The following is a 12537-nucleotide window of genomic DNA, read 5'->3' as shown; positions in this document are numbered from 1 at the left end:
CCTGCCAGGTCCAACGACCATGTCTGCCCTGTGTTCCTCTCCCTGCAGCACCACCGAAGATCAAAGGTGGCACCCGGGAAGGGCCAGAGAAGACCTCTGTGGTCAGAGGTGGTGAGAGGAGGCTGGAGTGTGAGGCCACGGGAACACCACCACCGACGGTGACCTGGGTGAAGGACGGGCAGCCCGTGGTGAATGGGGAGGGCCTTCTCCTTCAAGACCGTGGGTGGACACTGCATATTCAGGAGGCACAAGTCGCCCACGCGGGACGCTACACCTGCCTAGCAGAGAACGCAATGGGACAGGCGGAGAGAGGGTTTGATCTTGCGGTGTATGGTATGGACGTGCTGCTGTTTCTGGGGTCGTGGAGGAGATGAGCATGACAGTAGGGGGCCCGGGGCTGTTGTTATGTCCTGGCAACTCCACTAGGTATTTGCTAGGCCAGTAGATGTGAAGTAGCAAAGGTCCTTGAATGGGAAAAGGCTGAGTCTCACAAGCTCCAAGTGTGCTGATTGCACTGGCTGCCCCATCAGTTAATGGTGGGAGGTTTAAAATCACGAGGCAGGGTGGGACAGCAAGGAGCCAAGCCATACATTTTCCACGGACCTGTGGCAGACGCCGTGGGCCAACATGTGTTAGAGCGAAGCAGTCGAGCTATCTGGGGGAGTGTGGAGAATCTGACTGGTCGTGTGCACTTGTTGCACCTATAAATGCACCCTCAGAGGTGCAAATAATTTGTGTTCTTATACGATGACGGGCTCTGTGGTGCACAGTGACTTGCTCTGGGTCTGGGCTTTGCAGCTGCAGGAGATGCAATAAGGTTTTCTGAGTACAACTCTTTGGGGCCTCATGGGATCTGACCTGATCGCTTGAGGGCAGGGACAGGCTGGATATCTGCGATGACCCCTTTGCTCTTGCCGTGCTGCCGTGGAGACCGTGAACGAAGCCTCCTCTCTCTTGTCTCTCTAGTTCCCCCAGAGCTGGTTATGGGGATGGACTCGGTGACCAATGTCACTGTCCCTTTGCACGCCCCCCTGATGCTGATCTGCGAGGCCTCTGGCATCCCGCCCCCAGCAGCCACCTGGCTCTGGGAGGATGCACCTGTCATCCCCGGGGAGCGGATACACCTGCTCTCAGGTGAGCAGTAAGGAACGTGGTACCGGTCCGTCACCCCTGTTGAGTTAGCCCTTCTGGGATAGCCACAGCAGAGTCGCTTAGTCCCCGTGTAGACCACCCGTATAGAGAGTTGCACCCTAGGCTTGCGTTGGGGGATGGAGTATTACAACCAGGCGTGATGTGTCTTGGCAATCTCAGCTGGCCACATTTCCGAAAGAAACAGTGGAGGATGCCTGAGAGCAGCCGTGTGCAGATAGATTTGCCATCCAGTCAGGAGGAAGAAGTGGTGCTCTGCACTCCCTTACCCGGCTGTAACGTGGCGGGGGCCGGAGAGCACGCTGGTCCATGTTGACCCCTCCCACGGGTTCATGTGACGGTGGGGGGTACCAATGCCATGGTGAACATCCCTCCAGGTGCTCTCTGAGCATTGCTAGGCCAGGACAGATGAATCGGGATGTTGCCTATATGTTCTTTGCCTTTCACTTCCAGGTGGTTGGGCTCTGAGGCTGACCCACACGCAAGCCCAAGACGGCGGTCTCTATTCCTGCCTGGCTAGCAATGCAGCTGGGGAAGCCAGGAAGGATTTCGGTGTGGAGGTCCTAGGTAAGGACAGACCCAGGAATCTGGTTCGTGGTTCTAGGATCTGTTTCCCGTTCTTTCCATCCGTTCAACCTCAGTTTTTCTACAGGGCTACAAAGGGGGATTCTGCACCGTCCCTAAATCCCACACACAGAGTTGAGGTTTTGCAATGTGGCCATTTATGTGCTGCGTTCCCAGAGTCCTCTGCTCTCTGATGCCTGAGGCGACTCTTTAGGAGGCAGTCGCTTGTTCTGCTCGGGTCAGCTGGGCTCGTGGCGAGAGAACCACCCTGCCTCCCATGCTCGCTTTGTCTTTCTAGTTCCTCCCAGCATTGAGAACGAGGACAAAGAGGAGAGCGTTAAAGTGCCCGAGGGTCAGTCTGTCAACTGGTCCTGCATTGCTACAGGTGAGTGGCGCTGGGCTGGAAAAAAGCAAGAGGTGGTTTTATTTACAGACCCCCTGGAGGATAATTGAGGGGTAAAGACTGGATAATACCGTTCATGCGAGACAGCCAACCTCAGTTCTTCATGGTTGGGGCAGAGCGAGCAACCAGCTAGTGGTGTGTGTACCTGGATCACTCATTTCCTCCGAGTCCTCCATGAGCTTTGGTTCAGCTGTGTCGTTGCGGTGGTTCAGGGCAGCTGGGGAGTTATTGCTGAATTGGGTCTGGGGGGTGCTTTGGGTGGCGGGAGGGCCCGCTGGTGGTAGACCCTGTTCCTGTATTGAGTTTTCCTTTCCCTGGATGGCTCATGCAGCATCCCAGTGCTTGAGGCTGCCTCCTTAAGTGCCCCTGGAGATCCTGATGGAAAGCTTCAGAGCTGTGCCCCAGCCTCTGCCTCCTCTGCAGGCTCCAGAGCACGGGGCTGCCTGGCTCCAGAAGTGCTGTGCACGCAGCGGAAAATCTCGTGCTGAGGCTGAGTTGTGCTTTTTCACCAGTTTTCCCTTTCAACCTACAGGCAATCCTAAGCCAAAGATCACTTGGCTGAAAGATGCCCGCCCTTTGCTCCCTGGGGAACCGTACTACATCTCACCAGACGGATCGGTGCTGCAGATAAACCAAGCCCCACCTGCCAGCGCTGGCTACTATACCTGCGTGGCCTCCAACTCCATGGGTGATAAAACCAAGCACTATCTGCTCGGCGTTCTAGGTAGGCGGGGAGCTGGAAAGGCCGTGGCCGTTTTCAGAGGGGGAGAGAAGTCGACTGCAAGATATCACTACTGCTTTGGGCTTCTTTTATGGTCTGGTCCAGGGAGGTGCTGAGCACTTGCAGTTCCTAGTGGGGAGGACAGTCGGTGATTACCTTGCCTATATTCCAGATGCAGCTAGGCTTGGAGTGACTGTATCTATCTGGTAGCTGTTGGCTAGGGTTTCTGTGACCACTAGTGTCATGGGGACTAGAGCTACCTCCAGAATTGCTTTATAAAGCACCCGTCCATTGCCAAGTGTGCACAGGGTCTAGGAGATGCTGCGTGGTCAGCGGTCAGCTCTGAGGAGCTGAGCTCGTTGCATGCTGTGGTGGGTGGCGGGAGGCACTGCATCGCTCCAGCTGTGATGGGGAACACATGTCAGTCTCAGAAAAAGGACGGGGGGTCTCTTCTTTCTTTCCATAGTTAGCCCCACCTTTCCTGGGGCAAGCCTTGAGGACACCATTGAAGATGTTACCATAGTCATCCATAACCCCGTATCCCTGATCTGTGAGGCCCTGGCCTATCCTGCCCCTACTATCACCTGGCTGAAGGATGGGGCTCCTCTCCAAGCCTCTACAAATGTCCAGTTTCTCTCTGGTAATTTTTGCTAACATTGCGCAGCCCCCTTGTGTGCGCTTGCCTGGACCCTGGGCAGAGAGATGCAGGGATGGAGGATCAGTCACAGAGCCTCTCCCGGGCGTGGGGTGTGGATCTGATTGCATGACCAGAGTTTCTAGGGTGGGGGAAAGCAGAGGTCTTAGACCCAGTGCCACCACGTATGGGTCTGTGCAGGTCGGCTGGGTCTTCTGAGGAAGCCGCCCCGCTGCTGCCCAGGTGGAGGAAGATCAGTCTGTAGCCCTGGGAGTGCTAGTCCAGATGATTCACCTCCCTGTTTCTCAGTGTGAAGATGGAGGGCTGCTCTCAGCATCTTCACGGGACTTTTCTCATCCCCTGCCCAGGTGGCCACAGGCTCCAGATTCTGAATGCCCTGGAAGAGGACGCGGGCAGATACACCTGTGTTGTCACCAATGAGGTTGGGGAGGCCAGGAAGAGCTCCGCAGTGAGGGTCCTCGGTTCGTAACAAGCTCCATCCTCAAGTGCTTTGCCAAAGACCATTAGAGAGGCATCCCGGTCCCCTTTGATCACTGCTTAGCTCCAACCTGTTTCACAACTGGGGTGCCCTTAGATGTATGCAGGGGGTGTGAATGGCCCACAGCTCTTTTTGGAGTAATGTGTTAGCTCGAGACAGAGTCCCTGCATGTTGCAAGCTCTAGATGTTCTTGGGGTAAGCTTTCTGCATGCCCCCTCCCCTTCCCTGGGCAGTGCTGTTGCTGCCACACGTTTGCTTTATGGACATGCTGAGAGCACTCCTTTAGTAATGTCTGGCTGCTCCCCAATCTCCTGCCCACACTGAAGAGCCAGCTGGCTGCACGCCATGGTCTTATGGTTATATCTACCCTCAGACCTCAGCCGGTTGTAAAGAGCTCTCTGCTATGGCACGGGCAGGGTACAGTACTGGCACTGCTCAGGGCATGTTTAGCCTTGAGTTGTCTGCTCTGCCCTGTTTGCCCCAAGTTGGGGATTTCCGTGGCACCTGCCAGCTGTTGTGCATCCTTGTCAAAGCGGTGGCACTGAGTAGGAGGCATGCCCAGGAAGGAGGAGACCACTGCCACCTTGTCCTCATTGTACTTGTGTCTTCTGGCTCCTAGTTCCACCTTGGATTGCCAAGGACGGGCACTCGGGGGAATACGCCATGGAGGAGGTGAAGACCAAGGTCAACAGCACCGTGACATTGGAGTGCAAGACCTGGGCTGTGCCCAAGCCAGCCATACAGTGGTTCAAGGACGGGCAGGTGGGGCTGCGAAGGAACAGACGGGGACTGCTGGGGAGGGGTGGACGCCTGCCAGAAATAACAGGAGGGGACCCGAGGCCGGGAGCACTGGAACCGCTTTGCGTTGGGCCCTTCATGTTGCAGGGCAGAGGACTCCACAAGGCCTTATTGCAGCGCATCCCAGGCAGCTCTCCTCATCCCATCAGGCTGCTGGTGGGAAGAGCAGACAGGGCCACGGGATACGCAGCCGGGTGGTCCTTCCCAGAGCGGGGAGCTGCTCCACAGCTGGGTGCTCTGAGTTGCCGTAACTCTGCCTGGGCACCGAGGGGTGAATAAACCCGAGGTTGCAGGGACGGGATAATTCTTGGATCTGCAGTTTATTTTAATTCAGATTCATAATTGTGTCCTGAACTGCATGAAATAACGTGGTTTGACTGAGAGCCCAGGCTAACGGGGAAGAGAAGAGCCATTTGCAGCCAGTTGGGAAGGGAAGGGGCCTGTTTTAAGGTTTGGAGTCTGGATTTTCTTTCCGGATGCTGCATTTTTTCAGCAGCTGTCTCAAGGCTGTAGGGGTGTTTTAACTTTCCTCTTCTCTTGCCTTGTGGGGTGGGGCATCTCTTCACCAGCTCCTGGGGAGGGACTCGCATCTCCAGACTCTCAGCGATGGGCAGATTATACAGATCAGCTCCGCCGGTGTCTCTGATGCTGGGCGCTACACCTGCATTGCTACCAACCCGGTAGGCGAAGACAGCAAGGACTTTGCTGTGCACGTTCAAGGTGGGTGGCTCCTCACAGAACAAGGCTGTCTGGGCTGAACGAAGCAGGAAGCAAGATCTTGGAAGAGAGCTGGCCCTGAGAAGAACGGGAGAGGGCAGCTAGTGGTGAGGGTGGGGAAATGAGCAGTGGTGCTATAATGTTTCAACCACCGGCAAGTGAGAGCCCCTTTTCCACGGGAAGGACAGGTAGTGCTCACCTGAGCTTGTGTTCGGGTCTCTGCTGGGAATCCCTGGGGGACAAACAATCATAGCGAAGTGGGGCTGGAAGGGCCCTCTGGAGGTCATCGAGTCTGGTCCCCTGCCTGAGGCAGGACCAGCCCTATTCAAGCCATCCTATACAAATCCATAATTTAACCTCTTTGTGAAGCTACCGTCAACCCTGACATCACGCCTGAATCTGCTATGGGGAAAGCAGGGGGCGACCACAGTGGCCAATGTCTTGCTTCTGTAAAAGGCTGTGAATATACACTCGAGCGGTCCCAGGTAGAGGGCCAAGCCTCCTGCTACAGGGGAAGGCACACTCCCACCCACCTCTATGGGCACCCCCAGCGCAGGGGTGCTGCAGGCTGGGGTGGGCGGGTGCTTTGGAGGGCTGGGCAGGGCAGGGCAGGGCGCTGTGCCATCAGCGCTGCAGCCCCAGGATCCTGTCCTGCTCGGGCTGTCCGTGTGCTCTGCCAGGTCCTTCCACCAGCATGGCGCTGATGGCTGAGGCCATGTCTTTCCCAGTGCCCCCCCTGTTCCAGAAGCAGGGCAATGCCAATGCGGCCCTTGAGATCCGGTACCGGGAGGAAGACTGGGACGGCGAGGTGACAGAGCACCGGCAGGTGGTGGTCAACTCCCCAGCCTCCCTCTACTGCGACACGAATGCCATCCCACCCCCCACGCTCACCTGGTCCAAGGATGGAGAGCCCCTCTCCACTGTGGAAGGGGCCGTGATGCTGCTAGGTAATGAGTTTGTCTTGCTGACACGACTTCGGTGAGAGCTTCTTTTAGCCACTCGGCATCTGCTGGGGTTTCCGGGTAGAGAAAGTACCACGAGGAATCCGGTGTGCCAGGGGTTCCAGCTGTGTCGCTGTGAATCCCGTGGGCTGTGGCTCTCCCCTCCACTTCTCTGTGTGGACAGGGGTTCCAGGTGTATCCCAGTGATGCGCCTCTGCTGTGTTTTAATGGATGCGCCAGGTGCAAACCCAGGGCCCTTGTTGGGCTGGGGGATGCTCTGGATGAAACACCTCTGCCCTCCTGGTACTTCAGGGGCGTGCTGCCACTCTGACATCCTCCGTCACCTGGATGACCACAGCAGGAGCTGTGCGCAGAATGGCGACAGACATGGGACCCCATTCCTCCAGTGATCTCCCTGCCCAGCCATGTGGCCTTTTTAAACAGCCCTCTCCTCCCTTGTGACAATCCGCTTAATTGCTCTATAGTATTGAGTGCTATATAGTTTGAGTGCTATGTGGAGGCCACATACAGATGGAGGTAGCTTGCATAGTGGTTCACTGGCTCATGCCCAGAGCTGTTGGCTGTCAGGGGAGGCATTAGCATGGCCTGACAGTGCAAGGGAGCATGGACCGTCGCTGGCACAGAGGGCATGGCCGTGCACGGAGGATGCCAGCCCACAGAGCAGCTTCCCTCTCACTAGAAGGCTGCCAGTGTAGCACCTCTCTCTGCCTCTTCCCCCAAGCCCACCCTGTCTCTCTGTCGTGCAGCAGGCGGACGCGTCCTGCAGATCCCCGCGGCCACGGCAGAGGATGGTGGGAGATACACGTGTGAGGCGGCCAACGAGGCAGGCGAGGACCGCTTGCACTACGAGCTGGCAGTGCTGAGTGAGTACCAGGGTGGCACCTGGCGATGATGTCCATAGTCCAGGCGACTTCAAAGAGGTGGTTATTATTGCCTCTGGGTGCAGGGAGGAAGAGGTGAGAGGCGTGGACTCAGAGTAATCATAGGGAGCAGACCCGGCAGGTCCCCAGTGGCTTAGTTCATGGGACTTCTTGCAGGGATTCCCTTCAAGGGAATTCAAGCACTTTCCCAACTGGACAACAACATCCTGTCCCCATTTCCAGTTACTTTCTAGGCTGTGTGTTAGGAGCACAGGCCTGGATCATGGGCTTAGCTGCCTGTGAGAGGCAGAGGAGCTGAGGCTGGAGCCAGTGGCTGGTGCATGGGGGATGCTGCCTGGTGGGGAGTGAGAGGCAGGCGTGGGGAGGTGGTTTGTCTGTCCCGTGCTGGGGGCACCTCCAGCCTTGGTGCCTCAGGTACAGACATGGAGCAAATGTGCGCTCTCCCCCTGCGATGCTTCCTCCACGTGGCTGCGTTCCCTGAACCTGAGCGGACACAAGCGGGTCACACAGTCTAAGAGCAGGGTATCTTGGGGTCTCCTCCTGGCTCTGTGCTAGAGCAGGGGGGCGCCTTGCTGTCACTGCCAGTACCCAAGGGAGATGGCATATCTGCAGTGTGCTCACGGTGAGGAGTGAGGTGGGTTAAGGCTGAGCGATAAGGGAGCACATGGGCAAGGAGGGATGTCGCTGGCTGCGCTTGATCGAGACTAACAACTCCTTTCTCCCATGGGGAGGAAGAGCTGATGGTAGGGCTGAGAGCTGAGCGTTTCACGACTAACTGGTTCTGCTTGTCCCCTCTGCCCCAGCTCCCCCCGTTATCCAGGGGACCACAGAGGAGCTGGTGGAAGAGGTGACAGCACTTGCTAACAGCACGGCTCACCTGAAGTGTGAGGCTAGCGGGAACCCATCACCCACCATGTCCTGGTTCCAGAACAACCTTCCCCTCCATGCCGGGCCACGGCACCAGATCCTGGAAGATGGCCAGCTCCTTCGGGTGAGCTGGTGGTACCAGAAAATAGCTGCTCTGATCTTGCCTGCTGCCATTGCAAGGGGTAGTGGGCAACAGCTCAGTTGAGTGTGATGGCCCATGTCTGGGCTTCCTGCAGGCTCCAACCATGGGCACGGTGGCCATCCTGCATTGTCCGGCAAGCTGACCTAGTGGGGCTCTCTGCTTTTCCTTGGCAGGTGGCTGCGGCACAGGTGAAAGACGCTGGCAACTACATGTGTGTGGCGAAGAATCAGGCAGGCTCTGCAGAGAAGCTCTTTGCTCTCGTGGTTCAAGGTGAGTAGTTAGCGTGGACCCTTCAGCCCTGCCAGTCCTTCAATAATTAATCCATGCGGCCATCCAATCTCTCGCTGCACCCAGTGAGGTTGTTTATAGCCATTGGTTCATCCTTGCCTTGATATGCAGGGAGGGACATTTTAAATACTCTGTTACATTTTCCCTTTGGTCTTGGGGGGCTCAGTCCCGCCAAGGATAGTGGGAGCCAATCCAGAAAGCATCAGCACGATCATCGATAGCAGCGTCTCCCTCATTTGTGACGTCCAGTCGCATCCTGCCCCTGAGATCACCTGGTACAAGGACGGTCATGCCCTGCTGCCCAGCGAGGAGGTCTCCATCATCCCAGGTGTGTAAAGCTGGGCAGGTGAGAGCCCAGACTGGTTCGTAAGGCAAAGCCCTTTCCAACAGGGCAGGGTAGGGCAGGCTGCTGCTGCTCAGGGGCAGGCTGCATTTCTTAACATATTTAACTGCCCTGGTATCTGATGCAGCATGTGAAGAGCTTCAGGCTGGGATTTTCCAGAGTGTCTGAATCCCTAAGGCTCCTTTGGGCATCTCGGCCCCAAACTCACCAAGTGGAGAGAGACCTATACCAACCAGCAGTGGAGGAGGTTCTCCTATCACTGTACACTTGGAAGAATAAGCCACTGCTTCCTTAGGCACTTATTTGTAGGCAGCCTCTGGGCTCTGGCCTGCAAGGGCTCTGTCACTGGGATCCCCCCTTGAGTGCTGCATAAAGGAAATTTTTATTATGAATCCAGTGCTGTGTGGAGAATGGGCTGCTGGGTGGATGTGGCCAAACACAAACCTCAGGACCTAGTGACAGGAAGAGACAGTCAGTGAGCCCCTCTCTGCTAGCTTTTCCTTTTTCCAGGCTCTCAGATCCTACAGATCCCCCGAGCCCAGATGTCCAGCGCAGGGGAGTACATGTGTGTGGCACTGAATGCTGCTGGCAGAGATGAGAAGCAGTTTCTTCTCCGCGTTCATGGTAAGCAAGGCGTTCCCAGCCTCCGGACCCTGGCTGCCTGGTGCACCATCAGCCAGCCTCTTCCCCTCAGCTTTCCAGCCTCTGGTCCGACCAGAAGAGCCAAACGTACAGTGTAGAAACCAGAGTCCCTAGTGTCAGGTATGGATCTTCAGTCTCCAGCCTGCCTCCTTGCAGACGCGTCGGCTCACAGTACAACGTGGGGTGGGCCAGTAGCAGTTTCAGTGTTGGTTCTCCCCTGGGAGAGAAATTTCTCTGTTCATGAGTTGATACCAATGGTGTTTCCAGGTTCTGAAGTGCCCTCTCTGGGAAGGTGGAGATCAAAGCTATAGGAAGGGATGGGATCAGCTTGATGGGGTATTTTCTAATTACTGAGGCTGTACACAAAGAGCTACACCTAGTTGCTAGTGTAGAAGTAGGGTCCTTTGGGAGGTGACCTCAGTGCTGGCATATCTGTTTCAGCGCTATGCTCTACGAGTGATGCTCCATGTGTCTTTGACATATCCCTATGGAGAAGAATGTCATAGGGCCTGCGTTGGTGTCCCTGCTTGCACCAGCCTGCAATGGGATAAGTGCACAACTTGCACATGGGTGGATGCACCTGGAAGCCTTCTGGAAACTGGCTCTGTGTTTCTCCTCCCACCATAGCTTTTGTTTGCATGCTTTATACACTGGAAGAGCTCGTGCAGGTGATGGAGAAGGTGCTATTCAGGGACACGTGTGTTTCCATGAAGGGTTTGGTATCCGCATTTTCTGTGGGTGTGGATGACTTCCAGGGAGCTCTGACTGACCCCATGGAAAGGCTGATTCCTTCTGTAGGAAGCGTCGTTCCTCACCTGCCAGCAGTACCAGCTCCTCTTGTCTGTGTGTCCCTTTCCAAGTGCCTCCCACCATCAGGCAGCCCCCCGAAGGCCTGCAGGATGTCGTGGTGGTGCGTGTTGGAGAGACTGCAGTTCTGCAATGCGAGACCAATGCTCAGCCGGAGCCTGTGGTCACCTGGTACAAGAATGGGCACCAGCTGGGCCTTGGGAATGGTGCTCGGGCCCTGCAGAAGGGGCAAAGGCTGGAGATAGAGAATGCCCAGGTAAGGCCGGCTGCGCCTAGGGAGCCCTTTCCTCTCAGCTGGGCTCCACGTGCAAGATGCCGACCACTGCCTCCTCCCCCAGGTGTCAGATAAAGGGCTCTACAGCTGCAAGGCCACCAATGTGGCTGGAGAGGCAGAGCAGGCCTTTGTGCTTGCCATCCAAGGTAAGGCCTCAGAGGGAGGGCCTGCTCCCTCCCGTCCTGGCTGAGGGCTGGCACGGGCCGCAAAGGGGAGGCAGGTTGGGATGGAGGTCAAGCGCAGATTTGGGGTGGCCGACAGGACAGTAGCTGCATCGTGCATCAGGCCTGTCTCTAGTCCCTCCAGCCCAAGCAGAGGGAGTTAACTTGTCCCCAGAGCTTGTCAGCAAGGGGAAGGATAGAGAAAGCATTGGGCATTGTCCACTTAAGCTCTGCACTGATGGGTGGATTCCTGGCTCTGTTGCTGTATGTGGCACTGGAGCAGTCACCTCCACCACTGTGCCTCGGTTTCCCCACCCATGCAATAATCCCAGCTTGGGGTGTAAAGCCAAGGGGGCCCTATATGAGTTTCTGTGTGTGAGCTGTTAGTGCTTGTGCTGTGTGAATGGGAGCCTGGGCACACCCCAGCGGTGCCTGGTGACCAGCAGCCCCCATGGTATCGACTCCCTGGGCTTTCTGTTTTGCTCCCAGTTCCCCCGAGCATTGAGAACCCACAGCAGGAGACCATTGACAGTGCTGCAGGAAACCTCCTCATCCTAACCTGCAATGCAGTCGGCGTGCCCCCTCCGGCCATCACCTGGTTGAAGGACGGGTCCCCGCTTGGTATGGGAACAGTGCCTGGTGGGTGTGGTGGGAAGGATGGGTCTTAAACACAGTGCGTGCAGCAAGGTCTTCTCAAGGGCAGGGGGTGGCACGTGCTTCCCAGCTGTGGCATCAGCTCCAGCTCTAACCTTGAGCCAGTCTTTGAACCGCACTGTGCCTTAGTGTCCTCATTTCCAAACTGGGGATGTTGTAGTTTCCAGACTCATAGTGGGTGAGTTCTTCCTGTGAAGTGCTCTGAGGTCTGTGACAGGATGTCAGTCTCAGAAAGATACAAGTCCCTGTGTGCACGTCTACATGTGATGCTTTAATGCATATTCACCTAAGTTAATGCTTATTAGAAATGGTGACTATAGGCTATTTGCACCTAAATTTGATACCTACAAATGCAGGTATTGACTTTAGGAGCAAATAGTTAAAGCACATACATGCACATGTAGACGCGTTAAAGTGCATTAATGCTGTGTATGTGGACTGACTTGGGACTAATTTTAGTCCCAAGTCAGTCCACATGTAGTGTTAATGGACTTTCATGCCTGCACATGTAGAAGCCTGCCTAAAGCCTCTTAATACGCATTAAGCTAATGCACATTAAATTTCAGTGTGCTTAAATGCATGTGTAGACATGCCTTGTATAATATGAATGCAGGCACCGTTCATATGACCTGGCCCTGCTTAGGTTTGCCCTGGCCTTGCTAGGGTTTCTGCTGGCTCTTCTGGATGCTTCTGGACTGGGTGATTTATTCCCCAGGGGCAGTGCTTTGAGTTCAAGGCCTGACGGGGTTGTCTTCCCACTTCAGAGAGCAGCGCCGAGTGGGGCGTGGTGTCCCGAGGGGGACAGCTCCAGATCAGCTCCCTGCAGCTGTTCCACGAGGGCCGTTACACCTGCCTGGCGCAGAGTCTGGATGCGGAGGCACGCAAAGATTTTATTGTGTCCGTGCAAGGTTGGTCTGGCAGGGCTGGGTGGATGCATGGGTTGCTCCGTAGGCATCAGGGCAGTGTGGGGTCAGTGGTCTTGGCCTCCTCAGCATGTGGGAGGTTGCAAAGAGAGCTGGTAAGTTTGCACC

General features: G+C 56.0%; 1 protein-coding gene across 1 annotated transcript in view; it reads left to right on the top strand.

Annotated features, from left to right (window-relative positions):
* HMCN2 (hemicentin 2) overlaps positions 1 to 12537 on the top strand; it is an 82335-nt gene that overhangs the window by 47053 nt on the left and 22745 nt on the right. Inside the window, exons 45-63 of the mRNA XM_090022229.1 lie at positions 49 to 333; positions 967 to 1134; positions 1603 to 1716; positions 2012 to 2098; positions 2649 to 2840; positions 3304 to 3477; positions 3840 to 3953; positions 4590 to 4732; positions 5338 to 5488; positions 6214 to 6432; positions 7194 to 7310; positions 8132 to 8319; positions 8511 to 8607; positions 8792 to 8953; positions 9479 to 9592; positions 10471 to 10673; positions 10756 to 10837; positions 11342 to 11473; positions 12271 to 12414. Of these exons, the coding sequence (XP_089878355.1) occupies positions 49 to 333; positions 967 to 1134; positions 1603 to 1716; positions 2012 to 2098; positions 2649 to 2840; positions 3304 to 3477; positions 3840 to 3953; positions 4590 to 4732; positions 5338 to 5488; positions 6214 to 6432; positions 7194 to 7310; positions 8132 to 8319; positions 8511 to 8607; positions 8792 to 8953; positions 9479 to 9592; positions 10471 to 10673; positions 10756 to 10837; positions 11342 to 11473; positions 12271 to 12414 (2886 nt within the window). The remainder of the gene's footprint in view (positions 1 to 48; positions 334 to 966; positions 1135 to 1602; positions 1717 to 2011; positions 2099 to 2648; positions 2841 to 3303; positions 3478 to 3839; positions 3954 to 4589; positions 4733 to 5337; positions 5489 to 6213; positions 6433 to 7193; positions 7311 to 8131; positions 8320 to 8510; positions 8608 to 8791; positions 8954 to 9478; positions 9593 to 10470; positions 10674 to 10755; positions 10838 to 11341; positions 11474 to 12270; positions 12415 to 12537) is intronic.

The sequence above is a fragment of the Crocodylus siamensis genome, chromosome 11 (assembly GCF_052110815.1).
Source record: "Crocodylus siamensis isolate JL-2025a chromosome 11, ASM5211081v1, whole genome shotgun sequence".
NCBI classification, from domain to species: Eukaryota; Metazoa; Chordata; order Crocodylia; family Crocodylidae; genus Crocodylus; species Crocodylus siamensis.
Note: the sequence above shows the minus strand (reverse complement) of the source record. Positions and strands in the feature narration are given on the sequence as shown.